This window comes from Phyllostomus discolor, chromosome 5 (genome assembly GCF_004126475.2).
Source record: "Phyllostomus discolor isolate MPI-MPIP mPhyDis1 chromosome 5, mPhyDis1.pri.v3, whole genome shotgun sequence".
Lineage (NCBI taxonomy): Eukaryota > Metazoa > Chordata > Mammalia > Chiroptera > Phyllostomidae > Phyllostomus > Phyllostomus discolor.
The window spans coordinates 120,803,698-120,826,274 of NC_040907.2; the positions used below are offsets into that span (position 1 = coordinate 120,803,698).

At 38.4% G+C, this 22,577-nt stretch overlaps 1 protein-coding gene across 2 annotated transcripts in view; it reads right to left on the reverse strand.

Annotated features, from left to right (window-relative positions):
• The window catches only part of LRMDA (leucine rich melanocyte differentiation associated), a 1,079,387-nt gene that overhangs the window by 205,234 nt on the left and 851,576 nt on the right, over positions 1–22,577 (reverse strand). For both annotated transcript variants that reach the window (XM_036027546.1, XM_036027547.1), the window contains one exon: positions 3,574–3,658. In XM_036027546.1, coding sequence (XP_035883439.1) covers positions 3,574–3,658 — 85 coding nt within the window. The remainder of the gene's footprint in view (positions 1–3,573; positions 3,659–22,577) is intronic.

Consider the following 22,577-nt stretch of genomic DNA (forward strand, 5'->3'; position numbering starts at 1 on the left):
CTTCCATTTATCCTATTCCCTCTCTACTATCAAAACACCAGAATTTAAAAACTATGACATTAAAGTAATTATCTACTCAAAAGTTATGCAATGTGGCTAAATGCCATCTTGGCAATAATCAGTAGATATGGCTTCCTTCCATAATACTTGGGTTTTTGAAAGCAGCAGATTTGTGGTCTGAGGGCCACATGGCCTTTCCCTTCAGTATGTGCTCACTCTCAAAGGAAGATGGTCTCTCTTCTTAGATACAATCAAGTGACCTTGCAGAGGTATCTAAGTTACTGGCTTTTCCCTGGGTTTCTATCACTCATAATTTTCTGAACAAATAGTTATTGAACTCTGATTAAGTAGGAAGCCCTGTGCTAGACACTGCAGATTCAGTGGTGAACAAAATAGACACAATCTCCTCCACCCCCCACCCCGAAGCTTAAAGCTTAAAGCCTACCTAGGAAGACAGTCCTCAAAAAGGTAAACCTGACCTAACATAAATGTATAGGGTGGGATCAGAGATATTTAAGCTGATAACTGAAGAATGAATAGGAGTCAGAGAAGTGAAAGAGAAGAACAATTTGAATCTGTACTGCCCCTCAGGGAGCTTTCATTTACAAGTTCAAGATAAACATTTACCTGACCTCTATTATACAAAGCAGTATATAAACAACTGCACTAAAGAAATAGAAACAAACATTGTGAGGACCTCAAGAGGAGAAAAATCAAAACAGATGAGATCAGAAAAAAATTTCATCCAGGAAGCAGAAAGTAACTGCACAGTGCTACCCTCCCTATGATGTTCAAATTATCTGTAAGTTACAGATAGAAAAATAGAGTCCCCTATCTCCTGATTACTATCCTGGGCCCAAGCTTTTCTTGCTTTTGAATGTAGAGTCCTTAGCACGTGAATCTTGGACCCATCATATTCGACATTGGAAGTTACATAAAGGACAAGTAAAGGGAAAATGGCATGTATAAAAAAATAGTAATTTTCACATGAACTACTACCTGCCAGTTTGTGTAGCTGTTGATGTGTAATGAAAAGAGATAGAGAACTGTATGGATAAGAAATTATTTGCAAATAGAACTTCCCCTTAAGGTTTTATGGACCAAGTTTCAGACATCATGGAGGATATCACTTGGGAGAGAATTGATATAATCTCAATGTGAATATACCTCTCTGAATAAATGTTTGTAAGCTGTTTCCATGAGGGTATTAACAAATGGCACTCAAATAGCTTGCCAATTTACATGATCAGAAATTTCTTTAACTTAAATATACACATAAAAAAAGATGACACCAGGTAGTTTCATTCTGAATGCCAAAAAAGTATGGCTTTCCCCACTGATCATTGTAAGTTCATACCAAGCTGAAATATAGGCATACCTTGGTACTCGTCAGCTTCATAACTCATCAACCCTGTACTTGCAAACCTGCATCAAGTATGGGGTTGCAAGTACAAAATACAACCCTGTACTTGTTGCATTTTGACAAGAAAAAATGTTTCAGCACTCAGCACTTGATTGGGACTCATCACACTTGCTAGAAGTTATATGAGTAACAACGTTGTCCCAAAAGAGAAAAAGCATCATCATTCGGTACTCATTGGTTTCAGCACTCATCAGGAATTCTGGAACAAATTACAATGAGTACCGAGGTACCACTGTCCATCAGTCTCAATTTATCCCTACATAGATCAGTCCAATAATAATTCTGATTTAATGAGCTTCTTTGCTTCTCTCTTCACTGCTTTCATCATGACCATAGGCCCAAAAATCCTGGCCTGCATTTCATGATGCTGACTTGCTTTTTACACCATCTGAGTCCTTAGCACTGACCAGGCACCAAGTTCAATAAATATACAGAAATATTCCTAGTAAAATCGAGACATCCATTGTTGGCTCCCTTTGAAGAACATTTTTTCCCATTGATGTTGCGTTCTGGTTCTGATGTCACTCCAGAGCACCTATTTTCACAGCAACCACCTCGAGCATTTTTCCATAGTTTAAATATTATTTAAAATACCTTCAAAACTCATTTTTTCATATTCCATATTTTCAAGGTTCAAATTTATTATTTTACTGTTACAATGACAGAGGATCTTTATCTTATTGGTGATTAGTATTTATCTAATCATGTTCTCCTGTTGTGAAGTCTCAATTTCACAGACATAATAACTTTACAAGTAGTTGTGAGGGCTCTGAGACTGTAGTTCCTATGCAGTATATTCAACAGGATGTGTACTGTAAAATTACCTTCATTCAAGAAACCAATAAACAAATGCACAATGATATAATGCTGGGGTTAATTTGTTATTCTTTCTAGACTAGGCATTATCATTTGCCTAGAGGAATTTACAAATGTCTCTAAAGAGATATGCTGAAAACCTTCATAAGGACATTTAGTTAAAGGAGACCTTTTCATGTCTCTCAACATATAACATGTTGGAAGCAATTTTTTTGCCCTGACTTTGAGCAAAATTGATGTTCACAAAACTGATACTTAATGAACAGAATTACAATTGCACTCAACATATATTTAAATGTAGGAAAGTTCTACTGTGCCCAGACATCAACGATGCAACAAAAGCCTGTCACAGACAACTTGGAACTCTGCATTATTCTCTGGATCATTTCCTGCAGAAACATGCAGTGTGCCCAGGGCCCATGTGTTTAGTGGAATAGCTCCTCCACTTTCTGGCCATCTCTGCAGCCTTTCCTCCTAACCACCAACCCTGCAGTGCAGCTGGGATGAAAAAGCTGTACGGCCCTTATTCAGTGTCTCCCACGTGTACAAAGGGAATTTCCTGCTTGGGGAAATGATGCCTAAAATATAGAATGCCGCCTATTCTTACTTACCCTTGCAAGGTAGGTTCACAATTAGAAAGTGTGGCTGTAGTCATTACCAGGATCAAAAGGGGTAAACAAGTTATACTGCATGGCTTCTTCCTGTCCTAACCAATTCTAACAAATGTGATCACATAGTCCTTGGCCTAAGGACTTAGGGATAAGGCATTTTTGAAATTATATTCCATACAGACTCTAGAGATAGCTAGAGGAATTCAAGGCTTTGGAAGAACTGGGTAAGCCAAATTGATGTTTCGAGGTTCACTGAATTCAGGGAAAACTATGCATTTTCTTCAACATTTCCAGGAAAATTGGAATTTCTTTTAGCTGTGATATAGAGTTCATTCATTTTTAAATTACAGATGTCAACTATTAGACTCCCAAACAATGGTGCTTTTACAAATGTTAGTGAGTTTTCCAATTTCTCTTCATCCTTTTTGCTGGAGGTAATTATCTACTTAGTGATTTTTAAGTACTCTAATCTGTTTATTATAGAAAAAACACAAAATTATATTACACCATAGATTTATTTGCCTTCCCAGTAGACTACCACTAAATTCTGTTTAATATGAGTTAAAATTGCTAGGTTTGACAGGAATGGTTTTCTCATCAAGGACTTGAAAAGCACTGTGTTCTTTCTAAAGTATTGTGGCAGCAGTCATGAGCCCAGAGCTGTGTGCAGCCAAGGGTCCCTCCCTGTAACCACCTGAGAGCAATAAAAAGCTGACTTCCTACCTCGATGACTGGTGAGTTCCCTGGAGGCAGAAGGCAGGGGTGTGTAGTGGCAGTCTGGAGAAGCAGCAGTGCTGTCACTGGAAGCCTGTGTGATAAAAGCAAATGTCAATGTGAAGCAACACCAAACATGAAATACCTTCATTTACCAAACATGTCTCCTTGGGATTTGGGTTTGTGGAAAATATTATTGACTAGGATTCTACTTAGGGAGCAAGAGTTGCCTGTGTTCGGAAAATATTATTGACTGGGACTCTACTTATGGAGCAAGAGTTGCCTGTGTTGAGATAATATACTGAAGAGTGTAGGGTAGACTACAAAGCTTTGAGGAGCCTCGGTACAGGTGGAAGGGCTCTGAGAGAAGGGGGCTGTTTGTTTACTGTGCTGAACTGAAAGGAAGAGGAGGAAAGAGAAAGACTGAAGGCAGGAAATGGTGTAGACTTAGATTTCTGTCACATGACATCTTCCAGTAATTCCCACAGGTTAAATGCTCACTATGAGTGGATTTCCATGGAAACCAGTAAAGAAGCTGAGTTTTGCCCCTGGGGTAGGTGGGAAAAACTGGGCTGCTTTATGTGGACCAAGTGACATGGAGACAAAGAGAAAATGAAGACGTAAGACTCCACAGTATGAAGTGACTATGCGAAAGTATTGAAGCCATTGAAGATTGTGCAATGGGGGTTCTGGGTAAGTTTAACAAGAGCACTGAGAAACGCAAGTGAAACTGAAATACAAGAGTTGTCAACAAAACTTTGTTATCCCAAGGCCTATAAAAAAATGATGTAAAAAATGTCTATGAAGACGCTTTTTTATCGTACACAAACAGTTCTTTAACCATCAAACTCTAAATATGGTATGACTCAGGCTGCTAACTTTCTCTTTGCTTTACTGTAATACGTCCATGGGGACTGAAGCAGGAAAGAAGGACCATGGCTGTGAAGTCAGTTGTCACTCAAAACTAATGACCAGTGTCACATTCAGAGCATGGCTTCTTATAGCAAAAAGCATCACTACTGCAACCCTTATTGAGACTTCTGAATCAAATGTTACTTTTTTTTATATCCAAAAAAAAAGAGAGAGAACATCTGCTAGGATCAAAATCCTAAGCTTACAACCTTTCCAAGCTTCATGAAAAAGTAAATTTCATTAATGCTGTGTATTTCTTTCTGGAGTAGGAAATACATTTTATGGGATATATTTGCCCTGCTAGAAGCAGGCCTTTTCTCCAAAGAGATTATCTACATTATAGGAATCAAAACTAAGTAGGAGATTAGACCTCCTTGCTAGAAAAACTCTTTAAACCCTGTTTCTGACATTTGAGATGTTTGATTAAGCAGCTTTCAATGGAGACTTATATAAAGAGTTCCAAATGGTGCAAAATCAGAAGCTCTGTCCCTAAGGTAGAGACAGACTTCAGGTAGCATTACTTTACTCCAGCTCCAAGGGAAATATATGGTGTTTAAACTTGATTCAAGGGTATTGGGTCCAGAAAGATAAAAGTTCAGTCACCAAGAAAAATGTTTTATTTTCAAAAGTAGATAAGACTTGCTAGGTACTACATCATTAGACACTTAGGATGCTGCAATGATATAAAAAAGTCAGAAATTAGATTAAAATTCAAACACTAGAGTTACCATGTGTTTCTCCATTTGGCATGCAAGGTCTCCTGTAATCCCTGTGTGACAAATGAGACACAATGACAATGTTCTAAAAATGGCATCTATTCAAATGCTTGAGGCAGGACATATGGGGTAGGGTAACAGAGGCAGTCTTTCCACAAACCTACCACACTTCCTTCATAGGAGGCCATAGCTTCTTTCTCTGCCAATGTTTCTGCTCCACCTCATCACTAAAAAAGTCTAAAATCCCAATATGAATCTTGCATTGCTGTATTGTGATATTTCTTAGTACTTTTAATCTCAATTTAGTCTGTTGACAATTTAATGACAGCTTTTTCTAAAATTACTGGAAGAAACTACCTTTCAGCAAATACCTCTGACTGGGCAAAACATTAAGAGTTTTATAACCAAGAGTAAAATAGCTATTTAGTTTTATTTCCAATTTTAGTCAAAGCAAAAATTGTGCGGCTTGAGTTCTGTCTTGTAGTCATCATTCTATGCCTAGCATTTAATTACTTTTCTGCTCAGTGTTCATTTATAAACTTAAGGCATGGAAAGGAATCCAAAAAAGAACAATTTTGCCAACTATGACTTTTGGTGGGACTTCCATGGCTGGATGTTTAGGAAAACCACCACAAATCAAGATGCTAACTACCATGCCTTTGACTTGGTTTTTAACAAAATGAAGTCTATGCAGTCTTTTCAATAGTGATATGTACACTTGGTCTCAGATTATGCTTAGAAGCATAATTCAGAAGGTCATACTTATTACATAAAAGAAATGGGCAAGGCAATGTCTTAAATTTTTCTGCTACCTTCCTGAAAATAAAGAACTTCCCTTCTAATGGAAGCAATATACGCAGACTGTAACAGTGATGAGATAACAGAAACACAGGTGGAGCTTTTTAAATAGTATTTTTTTAAAACCTGGATTAAGAAGATATGCCTAAAATGAGAACAGAATAATTGGGGTAAATCTGAATTTTCAGAACTACAAATACTCTCAAGTCTTTGAGTACTTGCCAAACTTCCAAAGTACCTATGGCAAGAATTATACTTTCACATTTTACTTTTAAAATCACTCCTGGTAGAAGATATTTATAATGCCTACAATAAAATATTAGTATGCAAAGTACATATACTCCTTAGTAAGTTAAAACAGAAATATGGACAAATGAAATGGCAGGCAAGTCAAAGAAAAGAAAACCTGAATGGTAGATAGATAAAATAGAAGATGGTCAAATTTACTAGGACTAAAAGGCAATGAAAATTAAAATGACAATTTTTTTCACCTATCTCAGTGGCAAACTTTTAAATCTCACAAGTGCTATAGAGAATGAGAGGAAACAAAACTCCTATCCTTTCATTCCTTGCCTGTGAAAACAGACATTTGTTCAAATACTTTGGAGAGTAATTTAGTTATATGTATAAAATTGAAAATTGGTATACCAATTCCATCTAAAATATATACATTATAGAAAATTTCACTCAGGTCTGAAAGGCAGAACATAAAACAATGTTTACTGCAGCATTACTTATAACAGAGCAAATTGGAAATAATGCAAATATCTATCAATGATAAAAATAAATAAAATGTTGTATATACATATGATGGAATAATATTTAGTATTTAAGAGCAATAAAATTTATTTATTTCAATTTGAGAAGGTCTGAAAATTTAATACAAAGTGAAAATGCAAGTTGCAAAGTGATATAGTATAATATTATTTATGTAAGTATGTACTTCTGTGATCTCATGTGTATAGTAAACTTCTAAAAATTATAAAAGTTATACATTAAATGTATGAAAATGGTTGAGTCTGCCAGTGGACAGAGTAACAGGATTAGAGCTAATGAAAGGGGGGAGGTGGGGGGGGATGGACTTCTATTTTCTATATAAGGTTTTTTTACTTGTTACAAACACTTTAAAAGTTTTCTATATTTTTAGAATTTCTCAAAATTAAACACAAAAATTAAAAAAAAGTAAAAACAAGGACTCCTCTCTGATCCATACAGTCCTATATTGATATGAACCCATAATTAGAGGAGATTTCCCCAAACAATTTTCTAATACTTGCACAACATGGATTAGGGTCATGTCTGGTTGTTGCTTTATGTGTTTTTTTTTTTTTTGTGATGGAATATCTATTTCTTCTAAAGCTATTGGGTGTGACAATTGAATGGAAAGGGCTAATAAATAATAGTGTATTTTGTGTCACCTTCACGTCAAGGCTTGAAATTCTCATTCCAGTCTGGCAAGTCCTTCTGTTTAAGATTTGTCAAAAGTCTTCTGTAAAGAAAGTTTCTGTACGTTTCTTCCACTCACAATTTCAGAGTTGCTAATGATTTTTTAAACTCACATCAATAATGCTAATAGTCACTAATATACTGCACTCTGCAATTTCCATAATGCAGGAAGGAAGGTAGAACTTTGGCAACCTCACTGGAAAAATTCAATGAAAGTGCAGTACACTCTAGAGGAGACCTGCAAAGTGAGACTTTCACTCAGTGGTTACAGAAAACAAATGTCTTCAGATGGATGTGTAAAATTCAAGCCCCTTCCCATTGGGTGGGATCCATGGAAACCCACATTCCAGTGGATATTTCTGAACATCACGGATGCCCTAAATGAGCATGATACAGACCACAGGAGAAGAGATTTGGCAAGCTTCAAAACAAGAAGGGGTGGCTACAAAGTTGTTTAATAGTCATAAATCTCCTACTATTTTTCACAAAATACCATCTAAGACCACAGCTCCACAACTCATTCCCCATCACTCAGCTCAAGTGGAGCGCTTTGGCACGCTCACTCACCCTTAAATCATACGCCACATAAAGTGATCCCGGGCCTGGGAAATTTGTCAGCCTCTTTCAAGTAAAAGCAATCTTCACTTTTCATCACAACTCATTCCCTGAAACTGTGGTATAAAGCTGACTCTTCTAAAAACATTTATTTTCTCTCATAAGGAAAAGCATCACTCATTTTGTTATCAACTATTTCATAACCACCTACTATATGCCAAGCCCTGTGCTGGGAATACCAAGTAAAGTAAAATAAGTCATATTCTCAACTCATCAGAAAAATTATAACCATGATTAATACTGGTTGTAAGAGACACCAAATCACAATATGACCCCCATGCTCTGCATTGTCACAGGCCTTTGTCCCTGACCTCCAATACAGCACCTGAACACATGAAACAGCAATTATGTCCTTGCTTGTTTCTTATTTAAGCAACAGAGAGCTTTTAAGATTAATTATATATACTTGTATATATATATATATATATATATATATATAACTATATATACAAGACTAACTATACTATTTACCCTCATATCCAACATGTTTCTAGAAATACGGAAAGAAGTCAACGCATAATGCTTGAATGAATAAAACATTTTAGTGTCAAAGACAAAAGAATACAACATGATCATAATTCAAGAAAAACATGTGAACCAAGTTGTCAGAATTAGAGGCAAAGGCTCACTGACTCTGAAGAATTAAGTTAGAGGACAAAGAACCAGTCTGAATGTGGAGTCCTCTGACCTACTCACAGGTCACAGCACCATGCCTTTCTTCATGAAGCAAGGCAGAAAGCCTCCACCACAGATGTACCATATTGGGAATGAGAGGCAGGCTGGGGGCAGGGATGGCTATGTCTTCTTCAGATCAAGAAGCCAAAAAATTGGGAGAAAAAATTTAAAAAGGTAAGGTGGGCTGAGGGTGAGTCAGTAACCAAGGAACCAAGACAGAACCCAAAGGGACAAAGGGCAAAGTTTGGGCAGTTGCTGAGCATTCAGCGGAGTTAGGGAATTGAAGGGAAATTCGAACCAGAAGTCCAGAAATCAGTCAGAGAAGAGGTAGGGTGCAGGGAAGGGTTGTGCTGAAGGTTTCTCTGGAATGAGGGATCCCTTTGCAGGTAATAGCCTGGAGCTTCCCATTGTTTCTATCTGATCTAAACAAGGCCCTATTCTACCAGTACCTGAAATGTCATCAAAACCTGAGTTGTAGTTCAAAAATATTTATGGAAGGGAGGCAGGAAGGCAGGTAGGGAAGAAAAGAACCTGCAATGGAAAAATGAAGGACGGGCTATTTTGTGGACCTTTACATAAATAATCAAATCACAAAATGTAAGTTTTAAAGGACCTTAAAAATCATCTGGAGCAGTAGCTTTCAAAAATATTTTTATCAGATACTTACTTAACAAGAAAACATGAGAACAATCTAAATATTATGCATTATAGAAATAATCATAATTTCTTATTGCAACTAAATGAAATTATAAGAAAAATATGTAAATATTTTTATCACATAATATTTAAGTGAATGCAGTAAATATTAAAATGGTATATATGCCTTAATTTTAACAATATAAAACTTGCAATAGGTTAAAGTTAATAAGCAAAGACTGAAAGAGTTTTGTAAGAGTTTTATTAACAATGTGATGTATGTCTTTGGACCTTTGAAGCTGACATAACCAGTGTTGTCTGGAGTGTACCCGCACCAACTGAGTTAGTTATTAAGCACAGCTACTACTTAAAACTAAATTACATGTACTTATAATTAGATAAATTATATTAAAATTGAAGGTAATAAAACTCTTCACTTCCTAATTTTGTGACAAAATTTTACTTTCATGCTCTTGAAATTATTTGTCTATTGTATCCACAGAGTGAAAATGCTATACACTGCTGTGCCATTTCCCATCTCCTCCGACTCCTCAGCAAGGTCACTTTGGTAGCCTGACATCGGCCATGGTGGGAATCTTTACAGCAGAAATTGGCAAATGCTACACTTTGGGAACTGGTTTATTATTTTATTGATTTCCTAAACTTAAGAAAGTGATGGAGAAAAGTTAATGATGCAGATGAAAGTTAAAGATACATGTATGTTGTGTCTTCAGGTACTATAGTATGAATAGCACAAAAAATGAGAGAGTTTTCCAATATTAAAATTTTTAAAAATTATCTGATTCAGTAATGAAGTTGCTTATGTCATTGACAAAAGAGTGAGGTTCTGACATACTCAGCAAGGAAGAGAAATAGTTGATATTCATGTCAGAACTCTAGTTCATCAATCGCAACCTTAGATTGGCTATGGATACATGAGTTTGGCTGAGTGGAATGTATAGCAAAATGCATTATATATGTAAATTTCATTTGTAAATTGTGTTACTCATTCTCTATAAATAAAAATTTAATAAGCTTATGTGCACATAGCTTTTTTTTCCAGAGAGCTGGTCATTGAACATTTAGCAACATGTCATTATATATAACTTTTATTAAGCATGTTTGGGGCTATGGAGAAAAAAGGCTATTTTATGGTCCAGGAATGGAAAGAATAATAAGAAAAAAAGCTAATTAAGTTTTAAGGATTATATCCTTGACTTATTTACAACTTAGATATCCTTTGCTTTTCTTTCCTATGCTATGAAACCTTACTGACCAAGAGTTAGAGCCAGGCTCCATCTGGCTGTATGGCCTTGGGCAATTTACTTGAACTCTTTAAGCTGTACTTTCCTCCACCATTAAATAATAATAGTAATAGTCATGATGATGATGATGATGATGATAAGAGTTAAAAATAGCTAAAATATATTTCTGTTTACTTTGTGTCTTGGACAATATTAAAACTTTCTACATACTAATTTATTGAATCTTCACAACAGTTTCATGAGGCAGTTATAATCTCTATTCCTATTTTACAGATGAGGAAAACTAAGGCCCAGAGAAATTAAATAACTTGATCAAAGTGGCATGTAAGCTCTTGGGTTACAAGTACAGGGCAGAGGTGCAACATAAATCCAGGCACAGTTTGCCTCCAGTGGCCACTGTCTTAACCAGTATGATGCTCTACTGCCTCAAAATAGGTGAAGGTAAAATAAGGTAAGAGACAAAGGTCTTAGCATTGGTCATGATATATTAACTATGATTCACTTCTACTTCACTCTAATTTTATGTAACATCTTACCTTTTCAGCTAGATTTCAGTTTCTTGACTCGTAGGGCTATGTTTCAATGTTTGGTGCCTTCTCCTACCCATCATAGTAGCTATGGCAGGGACATGCACATCATTTGTAATTAAAAGTTTATTATGTGGACTCTACTTCTCGCTTGTCAAGCAGAAAAGCACTACCAAGATCCCTTCTGAGGGAAAAAGTAGAGAGATCTTTACTACTAGGAATGCATCTGTAGCTTCATGGCACTATTGTGATGCTCTGTCTTTAGTACATAGCTTCATAAGGCATTTCTCATCTGAGTTTGTAAGGCTGACTTAGAAATAATATTATGTCATGGTAGTCCTGTAGGCTTGATTTATTTTGGCTTCAAAGAAGGAACTTGCCTCATGTGTCTCTCTTCCTCTCACAGAGTTTTTTATTCTCAAGGGCTACAGGTCAAGTTCTGTCCTTGGAACCAAAGTAGTTTTCCAAAATGAGGTGGAGCCAGCTCTGTCAAGCTGGGCCAGATCTGCTGTCAGAGCCTTTCCCAAATACATCAGACCCTCTGCTTGTACAAAATAAATTGGTACCAATGCCAGAAATTTATTAGGAGATGACAGCCTGGTTCATAATGGAAATATGGAGAAAACATCATCCTTCAAAACTGACAGTTTATCCATCATGCCTCAGATTCCTGAGATAGAAGCAGACACTGCCACACACAATCCACTGAGGACACATCTTCTTGGATTTCCTTATGACAGTTAACTATGAAATAATCCAGAAGAAGAAAAGGACTTGTGCTGCCCTTAATGTGCTTAGCCATAAATTTTTAGCATTAGCAGAAGAAACATGTGGCCAAAGAAATGAATGATGGTGGAAATCAGGAAGCCTGAAATTCTCAAATGCCCCCTTCTTTTCTCTCAGGGTGATGAACTAGGACAGGGGTCAGAGAGGGCTGCTGCACTGCTGGGAGGGACAGCAATACCCTGTTATGCGCAAGCAAAGCCAACAGGTGGCAGAGCACTACTGCAGACACCACAGTTGGCTTTAGTTGAGATTTGGGGGCCAGGTCACCTTGCCCCACTAACTTTCCAACTGTGGTTATTTTGCTTAGCTTATTATTTGTATTGATAAACTTGAGTTTAGGAGGGCCATTTTAATTAGGAATAAATGCGAAGATATTTGTGGGGATCACAAGAGGCCTGATCTTTGCAGGCTTAATGAGGTGACCTACCGAACCCCATATGAAATAATTGTGCATTGTATGAAAAGGTGCTTTGGAAAATATAATCGTGGTACTAAATTGGAATGAAATGAACATACTATTAAAGGGAAAAATACTCACTGACAATTTTATAGGACCTTAAAACATTTATGTTCTAAACTTGCATTCTTTGGAGATTTGCTGAGTATTGCTAGAACTAGGAAACTTTTAAAATAAGACACATGCATATTTTTAAAATTTACAGATCTTTTTTAGCAAAACTAAAAGCCATAAATGTGAAATGGAAACCTACAAACTACAGCACAGACTTAATGGCCTTACCTTCTGAATTTACTCTTTATATTAGCAAAAAAAGGCATGGGAAATTTCATTTAAATGTGAATAATATGCAAAGAACCTTTGATGTCAGTCTCTATCTGATTAAGGCATAGAGAATATAAGCATGAATATGATATTGCATATAAACTTGGATTTTGCTGCATTGGGTGGCTATGGATAGAAATTTGCACTTTTGGGTTACCTAACACAAATACAGGGTTTTGATCTACTCCCCAAAATGAATCCCTAAGAATAGCCATGAAATAAATTACATGTTGATCAAGTCCTTCTTTACAGGTGACAGTGGTTGGAAAAACACATGTGCCTAAATCTTAGACACTGAATCCTTCTTTAAATGCTCTTACTCTCTGAAAGAAACAAATGAACTTCTGGATGTCTCCATTTGTTTCAGCCAATCTTCCTGATTCCCTGTCTCAAGAAAAACCTAAAACCCTGTTGATGCTACATGTCCAAATTAAATATATCTGTTTCCTTTTGCCTTCTATGTAAGTGCATGCCAGCATGACTGCATTCATCCAAAGTTTATTTCAGTATTGGTGGAAAACAAGCCATTTTTCAGTTTAATGAATAGCATCAGTGTCTGCCTTTTAACCAAAAATGTGACCTTAAACTTGATGGATCTCACCAGAAGGCACACTTTCAAATTATTTTTCTATTGCAGGTTATGAATATCACATCCCAAATTCTTGTGACAGCTGTGAGAGGAAAGCCTGCATCACAGGTCCGGCAACTCACAAACACAACTCAGCCTCACAAAATAGTAGTTTCATCTGCGAAACCAGCTAAAGGGCATGAAAAAGAAACCATGAGCCACACGGGAGGGGAAAAGGTGCCTCCCCCGAGCTGCACACAACAGGAGAAAAGAGTCATGCACAGCCACTGAAATCCCCATACTTTTTGTTCCTACCATTTTTGTTTCCAAATCATTCTAAATTGGGAAGGTGAAGGCTGAGCATTACTGATTCCAAAAAACTCCAAAAGGACATCTGATATTTCTTCCTTATTAAGGATGATAGAGTGTAATTGATGTGCCTGGTGCTGGGCCAATTCCAACTTTTTGAGAATGCCGCTTAATGTGCAGACATTATTTTTGGACTACTGAATGCCAGAAAATAATGAGCTGGCATTCAGCTTTGGTGAATAAGACTCTGAATTTTCATCTAAAAGCAGTTTTGAGTTATTGCTGTAGATAAGGTGTAACTGTGCAAGGGAATTTTATCCATGTTTCTCCCATGAATCATAAATGAGGAAAAAAATTACAGTCTAAATTGCACTTAAAAGGAATAAAGTCTTTTCATGTCATACATGATTTATCAAAATGATCTCATTTTAAGGGTACTGTGGTGTATCTTGATTAATCACATTAGGAAGCGTGATGAATGGCCTCTTTAATGGTAACACAGGATTTATGGGCAACATCCCGACTTGAACCAGAAGGGTAAGAAGTAAAATATACAATAGATAGCTAATGCAGATAGGGTGTCAGTAATGCTTTGACTTGTTTTAAAATTATACTGGGAGCCTTAGCTTCAGGAGATTCTGGATTTGCCAGGTGGTAGAGAGCAAACAAGTTTCGCACAGGAACTTGGGTGCAACCGAGAACACAGTGTAACCCTTCCCTAACCTGTTGCAATGCAAGTAAACTCACACTGCTGAACCATAAAAAGAAGGTGTCTGTGAGATTTGGACAAATCACGGAAATTCCTAGTAGGAAGAGGGGGACGCTACCTTTCGAGATCAGTGCTCCTTCTCCTACTGCCCTATTTCAATATCCTCTTCACATTTCGCTTTAATATCCTAAATGCCTTTTTTTTAAGTCTCCTCAAGTCTGCTCCCACTAATTTCCTCTAAGGCTGACAGATCAGAGGCTTTCCTCGAACTGTTCCTTTTAGAGCTGAGGAGCCCTCCTCGTAATCCTGCTGCTTGTCTGCAATTAATCCTTCCAGTTGCCACATTATTAACACCACCACCCACAGACAGAGGAAGCCCGGACCCACTGGACACTGGCTCCCGACTGAAGCTTCAAAGGTGCCAATCACACCCTGGTCAGAAAGGTGCCTGCTGTCAGCATCAGAGGTTTCCATCCTCTCCTCCCTGCTGATCAAACATTCTTCCTCAGAAGATTAATTCAGAGTCTCCGCCCATTTCCTCCCATATCCTCTTTCCCTTTTTGGTTTACCCAACGATCCATCTTTGCTTCGAAAAGGGGAGCCACAGATAATAGAAGCCCTTTCAAAACAAAAGCTGGGCAAAGGCAAATTTAAGTCCCAGCTGTTATCAACTTTTTTTTTAACTCATTTAAACACCTTAAGGCAGTGAGGATTAGGGCCTGGCCTGAAATGCCATTCTTTGATCAAAGACTCCGAGACTTTACACAAACATAATCACAAGGCAATGGATGCCTCTCTGAAGGCAGAATTGATTTGTTGGACTGCAGTGCCCAGGATGGGTAGAAAAGCCACACACTTGTTTTCCCAACTCCCAGCACACGTCCACAGGCCAAATGAATGAGAAATTATATATTTTTCTTATGTCTTAATTGGAACAACGTCATGCACAGGTTCAGACATAGTTGTGGGGAAAGGGTATGAGGGTAGGCAATGTGGGTGCTTGCTCTAGCCTGTTCCATGGGGGCGAGGGGCAGGGGCAGAGCCGTGGAACCATCAGGGATGGAGGTGAGAAAGAAGCAACTCCACTTTCTCTGAAGTGGGGCAAAAGTGACTCCACAATGACAGACCTGTGTTTACGTTAGCCAATTTTACGGGAATCTTCTCCAGCCACTTAGTAACATAGTTACCGGTGCCTGTCTATTAAAGCGGTCTCAGTAAGAGCAGCAGCAGGGTCTTTCCTGAGGGCCAGTGAACAGCCGCCAGGCGACTCATTTGCCAGGTCCCTCACCATCCATCAACATGTTTTGGGACCTGATGCCAGGACTGGCTCACAATAAAATCTTCAAAACAGGCTCTTTGAGATGGCTGAATAACAAGTTCTCATATGAAATCATGGCTCAGTAGTATTTATACTTGTCATACATATTAAGAAGTAAATAATTTTGAAGTGAAATAATAAAGAAAATATTTAATATGAAGGCTCAAGGGACAACTGAAAATCAGTATGTAAGTATATGAAGATGTCTTTATAAAGGAAAGGTTAACCAGATTTTTGTCTCTGGATTTTGTTTTATTAGCATTTTTTTTTTTTTTGCAGGGGGAGGGATGCTATTTGCTACTCGTCCTACAGAAATACTGCCAGAAAATGAAATTAAAGCCATACATAACTAAGAAGTCTTGACAGATATGATTCTATTGGAGCAACTGACCACACATTTCCAGGATAGGTGGTAGCATCTCCCTTGTTGAACAGTTAGAAAGAAAAGATTACCTTTTTGTTTGTAAACTATAAATTCCAATTTAGAGTGATTTTGGAAAATAAATGTTGAGCAGGGGCTCTAACAGTTCCAAGGATACAGAATTTCATGTATGCTTGGATCCAGGTTCTCAAACTTAACAGGACTTCTGGCTTTTAGCTTTGTACTCCTTTCTGCCAGCTTCAGTGTCCTCAGGTGGTGACTTCCCAGGCACTCCAGATCTGTAGCTTAGCATATTTTTAAGACAGCAGAAAGAACTTCTGTTTCCTGAAAGCTTCAAGTAAAATCAGAGAATCCGTGGCCTGTTTGGGTTATAGACCCATCCTCTGTGCTCAGGAGAAAGCACCTGCTGTCCGACTGAACCTGATCTCATCCCCCTTCCTAGTGCTGAGACGGCACGTGGTCCTGTGAAAGCACCATAGAGTAAAGGTAGTGGGATGGTGGCTCCCCAGGGATAAATCTGGTCTAGAATACAGTGCAATGGATACCAACAGAGCCAACAGAGCAAATTCCTCTTCCAAAGTATAAGACTTCCTATGTAAGCCTTTTGCAGCCCCTCCCTGCATGCCAGAGGTATTCAAAACATCTCATCACCATCTTCAGACAAAACTGAGCCAGCTATTCAATAGCCCAATTCTGAATCATCACCAACATTAACAAAAGGCCACCACATCCAGAAAATCTTCCCCTCAAGATCTTCCAGATATCATATGTTTTAAACTCTTCAGGCCCTCAAGTTGGTTTCAAACAGCTTTAACATATAATTTTTTTAACAAGTGCAGGCGTCCCCCAGAAGATTAAAAGCAGTGATAGTAATTTGATGGGAGCAGCATGGGGAAAGGGCCAAGGACAGTTGCTGGGGTCACAGTGCAACATGGAAAAAGGAGACCAAAGGCATACATTGAGAACTGAACCACCAGACATCATAGAAGATCTTTGGGGTGATGACATCCCATCCTCCCATTCTGCCCTCTCACACATATGCATGCCAATAAGAAAAACTTAAAATCAGTTTAATAGTTCCTGCATAAGTCATAAATTATGGTATTTAATTACTAATTAGCACGTATCTAGCAGCCACAGGCACTGGCTACCAGGACAAGGCATCATTCCCATTTTCTCCACATGTAGAACAGATAACACCCCAAGAGAACATATGACCAGTATAAAAGAGCAGCACAGGAAAGAGCTATGAGAATCTCATCCTAAAAAGTTTTGATCCTAATCTATGTAAACTAAAAATGTCTGGGAAAATATATTCTAATATATGCCTCTCATTTTCCAATGGCATTTCCCTGTCACTCTCTCATCAGCCCTCTTTTTACCTCCTTCTAAAAGAGATGTCAAGGATGCTTGCCCTGAATTTAGGCTCATTGCTATCTTAGTAGATGAGGACACTGTGTTCTGGGCAGCTCAGGTGATTTCCTGAAGATGAGCATCACATGTAAAACCAGGACCCTGGCATACTTAGAACTGGCTACTACATTTGAGTATTGTATCCCCCTAGAGACCCAAAGAAAGCCATGTGGGACTCTCTGATGAGCAACTCAACAACACCCACTATGGCAACTGAGACTGGATATATTGGAATGCCAGGCTACTAAAACTCTTCTGGGCTAGAGCCCATGTGTTGTGAGTATCTACATCAGGATAGCTAAAATCTAAAGAACAACCATGGAAATTGGATGCAGGCTTCTTGAGACAGGTGCAGAATGGGTGCATGCAAAGAACATATGGATATTGGCTGTAGAGGAAGGGATAAAAATATAAAAGACTTCAAGTTCCAATACAGTCTTTCTTTGTAAAGTTAATAGTAATCCCCAGTTTGTAAACCTTTCTAGAAAAGGACTTCCTTTTGCCCTATCTTCTTCCAAGTAGCAGAAAATAGATGCCTACATATTCTGGACATCCAACAGTCTCATTACTCTCTAGATTCAAACATGTTACCTCTATATTATAAATTATAAATTCTATATTATAAATTATTAATTATATTAATTTTGATAATACCAGTAATTTTATATTATAAAGTACAGTTGATAAAGTAGAATGTGGTTGAGAGAAATGGTAGAAGATAGTTTAATGGTCATTTGACAAAAAATATCTTTATACTCTTATATTTTTCCAAAATTAATTAATAATCATTCACAGAGCTATTCATGAAAAAGGCCTTTTCCCCCTTATTTTACACCATCAATAATAGTTGACATTAAAAGTTTCATTTATCTAAATATATATGTGTAAATATATTTCCCTGAGAGATTCCAGATCCAAACATGTGAAACAGTACTGAAAAATGACTCACTAAGTATCATAATCAGTAAGTCTCATGTCCTATGTAATATTTCTAATAATTTCAGCAGCCTTATTATCCCTGTAAAATGCAAAAGGAAAATGCAAAATTGACTCACAGCTTTCCTTCATAAGGAAATACTATCACTATCACACAAAGAGTTTAAAATCTTTGTCTTCAACTCTTCAAATATATGTGTGTATAGCAGGGTTCAGTCATGGACAAAGTATGAATAAATGAACTACCCAGTGGTAAATCCCATTCTGGGTATACTATAATTAGGATAGTCCAAATACCAAAAGATAAGAATAAAAGCAAGGAGGAAAAGAATACATAAAAGGAAAAACATAAAATTTAAATAAAAGAAAGGGGACAATATTTCAGTTATTTCTCAAATGAGAAATTCATTAAACAATTTTCCACCATTTTTCTAGACTTGATTCTGCTACAGCAACTATATGCTGTACCAGTTGTAAGACAGTAACACCCCACAAGTTCTATGAGACCTCCTCTTCCTTTTCCCCATTCATGATTCCTAGGTTCTAAAAGATAAGCATAGCCGCAGAAACCCAAGTCTGCCTTCCCCAGTTACTGGGTTTTTCCTGCAACTGCACATTGATATCCAGTTCACAGAAGGGTAATGGCACTGTGGTAGAAACACAAGACATGCCACCTGGATGGTTATGAAGGGCCAAGAGCAAAAGGACTCTTAAAAGAGTCACTCAGGAATTTGAGCCTCTGGTTTGGCCAATATGAAGCAGACCCCACTATATGTTCTAAAATCAGCCCCCCTTCCTCACATCCTCGCCTTCACCAGAGAACTGCTGTACATTTCAATCAACTGAGTAAACTTGTTTTAGAGAAGACTCAATTCCTGGCAAAGTCCTAAAATGTCTTATCCAAAGTAACCACACTTAGACCATCTTTTAAAAACAGAATTTGATCATGCCTTGCCTCTGCTTCAAAACCATGCTATGATTTACCTTGCTCTTGGGATAGGCAGAAAGCATCGAATGTTGCTTAGAAGGCCCTCTGCCCTGGTCCTCTCCGGCTTCCCCAGCCCCCCTCACTTTCATCCCCTCACCCCTGTGAGCCAGCCCCTGGCCCTCTTCCTGCTCCTTCAGCATGCCAGGCCCTGTCCTGCCCAAGATGTCTGCACAGCCTAGTCTTTCTTCCTAACCTCTTCCCTCCAACACTATTGCCTAGTTAACCTCTTACCTTTCAAGTATCAGCTCATGAATTACTTCCTCAGAAAGATTTCCCTGACATCATTTTTACACATACTTCCAAGGACCCCATATTTCTTTTTTTGGGACATAGCATAATTTATAATTATATATTATTAGTATATTTTAGTGACATTCACACCTCGAGGGCAGTGTTTCACACCTTTTTGGGTTATAGTACCTTCTCAATGAATATGTGTTAACTGGTAAAATAAAGGAATTTAAAACATTGAACAAACCGCATTCCCAGCCTCCAAGAACAATAAACACACATCTTCCCAGACAAGTCCCTTCTATACAGCCCTCTAAGGTGACCTTCTCCTCACAGAGCTCCTAAATGCAGAAAGGTGCCACATACAGACCTCTATGCCTCAGTTCCTCCTGAATGCTCATTTCAAGCACAGCCTGGTTCTGAAAAGACTTAAGTTACACTTACACCAAAAGGAGTCATCCAAAGGCAGTTTAGCGCAAACAAAGGAAAACCTCCTTCACAAATGGAGTCTACAAATGGAAAACACAAAACCTGAGCCCATTGTTTTCAAAATGTATTCAAGTGTCTTCAGTCTGGAATTTGGGGTCTGGCAAGCCAGCCCGTGGAATGATTTGATGTAGCAGCAGCTTTGCTCAGCCTTCCTTTTGTTATACCCATCTATCTCCGTCCCCTAATGAAAGAGTAATAAAAAGTTTAACCCAAATAAAGCCATGGGCTTGACCCCAGGAATGCAGGTGAGCATCCCTTATCACTGTCCTGCTCCTCCAGATCCCAAAGATTAGGGCTAGGAAGGCAAGAAAAGCTGCCCACGGGTCCTCAAGGGCTGTCATCAAGAGAGAAAACTGAGTTGTAGTGCGGCCCTCTTGTCACAGGGCTCAGTGGGCAGAAGGGGGTGCTGCAGTGTAACCTATTTAGGATGCAAATGGAGTGGCTGCCTGAGCTGCAGATTAAAGTCACTGCCTGGCAGGTCCTCAGCAGTACTAAATGCTGGATTCCTGCTTGTCACTGCTCACTGCAGGTCATTAATAGAACTCGGAATGACCTAACTAAATGTGAGCATTAAAAAAATCCTGATAACCAAAAAAAAGAAAAAGGAGTAGCAATCCCACTCTGAGGGAACTTGATTTACCCAGCTCTAGGGAGACTTATTTATTCAAGATCTCCATAGTTCAATTTTATTCGATATAGATTGACAATCATCTACCACAGACTTACTACCCAGTAAATGATATAGAGATACATAGGTAGATTGAGAGAGACAGAGACAAAGAAGAAAGGCAGAAAGGCAGGAAGGGGAAGGAAAGATAAAGGAAGGAAAAGAAAGGAGGAAGGAATGAAGGAAGGCAGGGAGAGAGGGAAAGAGAGAGGAAAGAAGGAAGGAAAGGAGGGAGGGAGGGAGGCAGGAAGGAAACAGAATGAGATTTTTAAGGCCCTCTGTGTGTGTCTGTGAACAACAAGAAAGAAGGAAGAGACCACTACAAATGCAAGGTTTGATTAACAGGGCCAGGGGAAGTGAGTGTGGAGAAACACCTCCCTTCCTCTGTGTTGAACTTCCAAAAAATTGGGGGCAAAGAATCAGAACAAAACCTCTAGCTTCATAGCACCAAGCCAGCTGGTCCTTGGGTTTTATTTCCTGACTAAGTCGAGTGCTCATTCTGCCAAGTGAGTTTTCCTTTTTCCCTTTACTTCAGCCAATTCCTTTTCTCTTCAACTGGAGTTCCCCAAGACTCATCAAAAACACGATTTAATTACATCTCCAAAAAAAAAAGGAGGAGTGTAAACATGACTCCTTTTTATCTCCTGATACATCTGGACAAGTAGACAATGTGCTAAAACAAAATAAATCTGCCCTGACAGTCACATCAAAGAGTTCAGCGAGGGGCTTGCAGCTACTTAAAGCACAGGAATGCTGTTGCTAAGCATCAGCCTACAACTTATCAGTCCCAGGAAGAAATGCTTTTTTCTTTCTTTCAGGGGGGAGATGAGGAAAGTTAGAGAGTGGGAACCAGACTGCAAAAGGAGATTGGGGATTTTCAGGGATTTTGAAGCTTAACATGAATTGTGTGAAGAAAGGGGGTTTTGTTGTGTGGTGTTTTTCTTTTGACACACTTGTCTATATTTTTATAAAGGTAATATGTGGAAACCTTCTAGAAAGGGTTATTTAGGACTCACAGAAATAGGTGATCGCACAAAATACTTCTATACAAATTTAAGCCATAAGTCACTGCTGTGAATTTCTCTGTTATGAGAAGAGCCAAACGCTAGCTCAGGGGTCTGAGGAAATATCTCACATTCAACAAAGTCAAGAGTGAAAAATCCTTAAGTCGTCATAGTAATAAATCACCCAACATCACAAACCACAAACTTTTTTTTTTTGTTCTAAAAGGCAGGAAATGGAGCATCCACTTCAGCAAACACAACATGAAAGAAAACAGAAACTCTCCCCCCCCAAAACAAGTATAACGTGCCATGCCCAATGAAATAAATCTAGCCAGATGACCCCAAATACACGTATAGTCTCACAACCAGAGTTTTTGTAGTAAAACACAAAATGGAACTGACCCTGAAATCTGGCCAACACCTTCAGCCTTTCCTCCTCGCCCCCTGACCCTCCGGGGGGCAAGATACTGAAAGAGAGGCTGTGAAATTCAGTCTGATCATCATTCCATATGCTGGTTCTTGAGAGAGAGCAACAGAGAGCTTTTCCTCTTCCCATGAACACAACCTCAGGTGGGAAACTGCCCCATTTTTCCCTCCAGCAAGGCTACTAAAGTTAGTTATGCTGGGCAATATGAATTGAACATGAAATGGCATTGCTGAGAAGTACGTTCCCTGAGGTCCTGAAGGTGCTCTGGAAATTAAAAAAGAAAAGCAAATCTGGTTCAAAATAACCCACCAAGCACTGCCAGGGTGATTTTGCCCTTGTAATAGAGGGGTTAAAAATATGCAGAAGCACTACTCTGACCAAGGGAAGCCAGGGGCATTTTAAGTAAACAACTTGC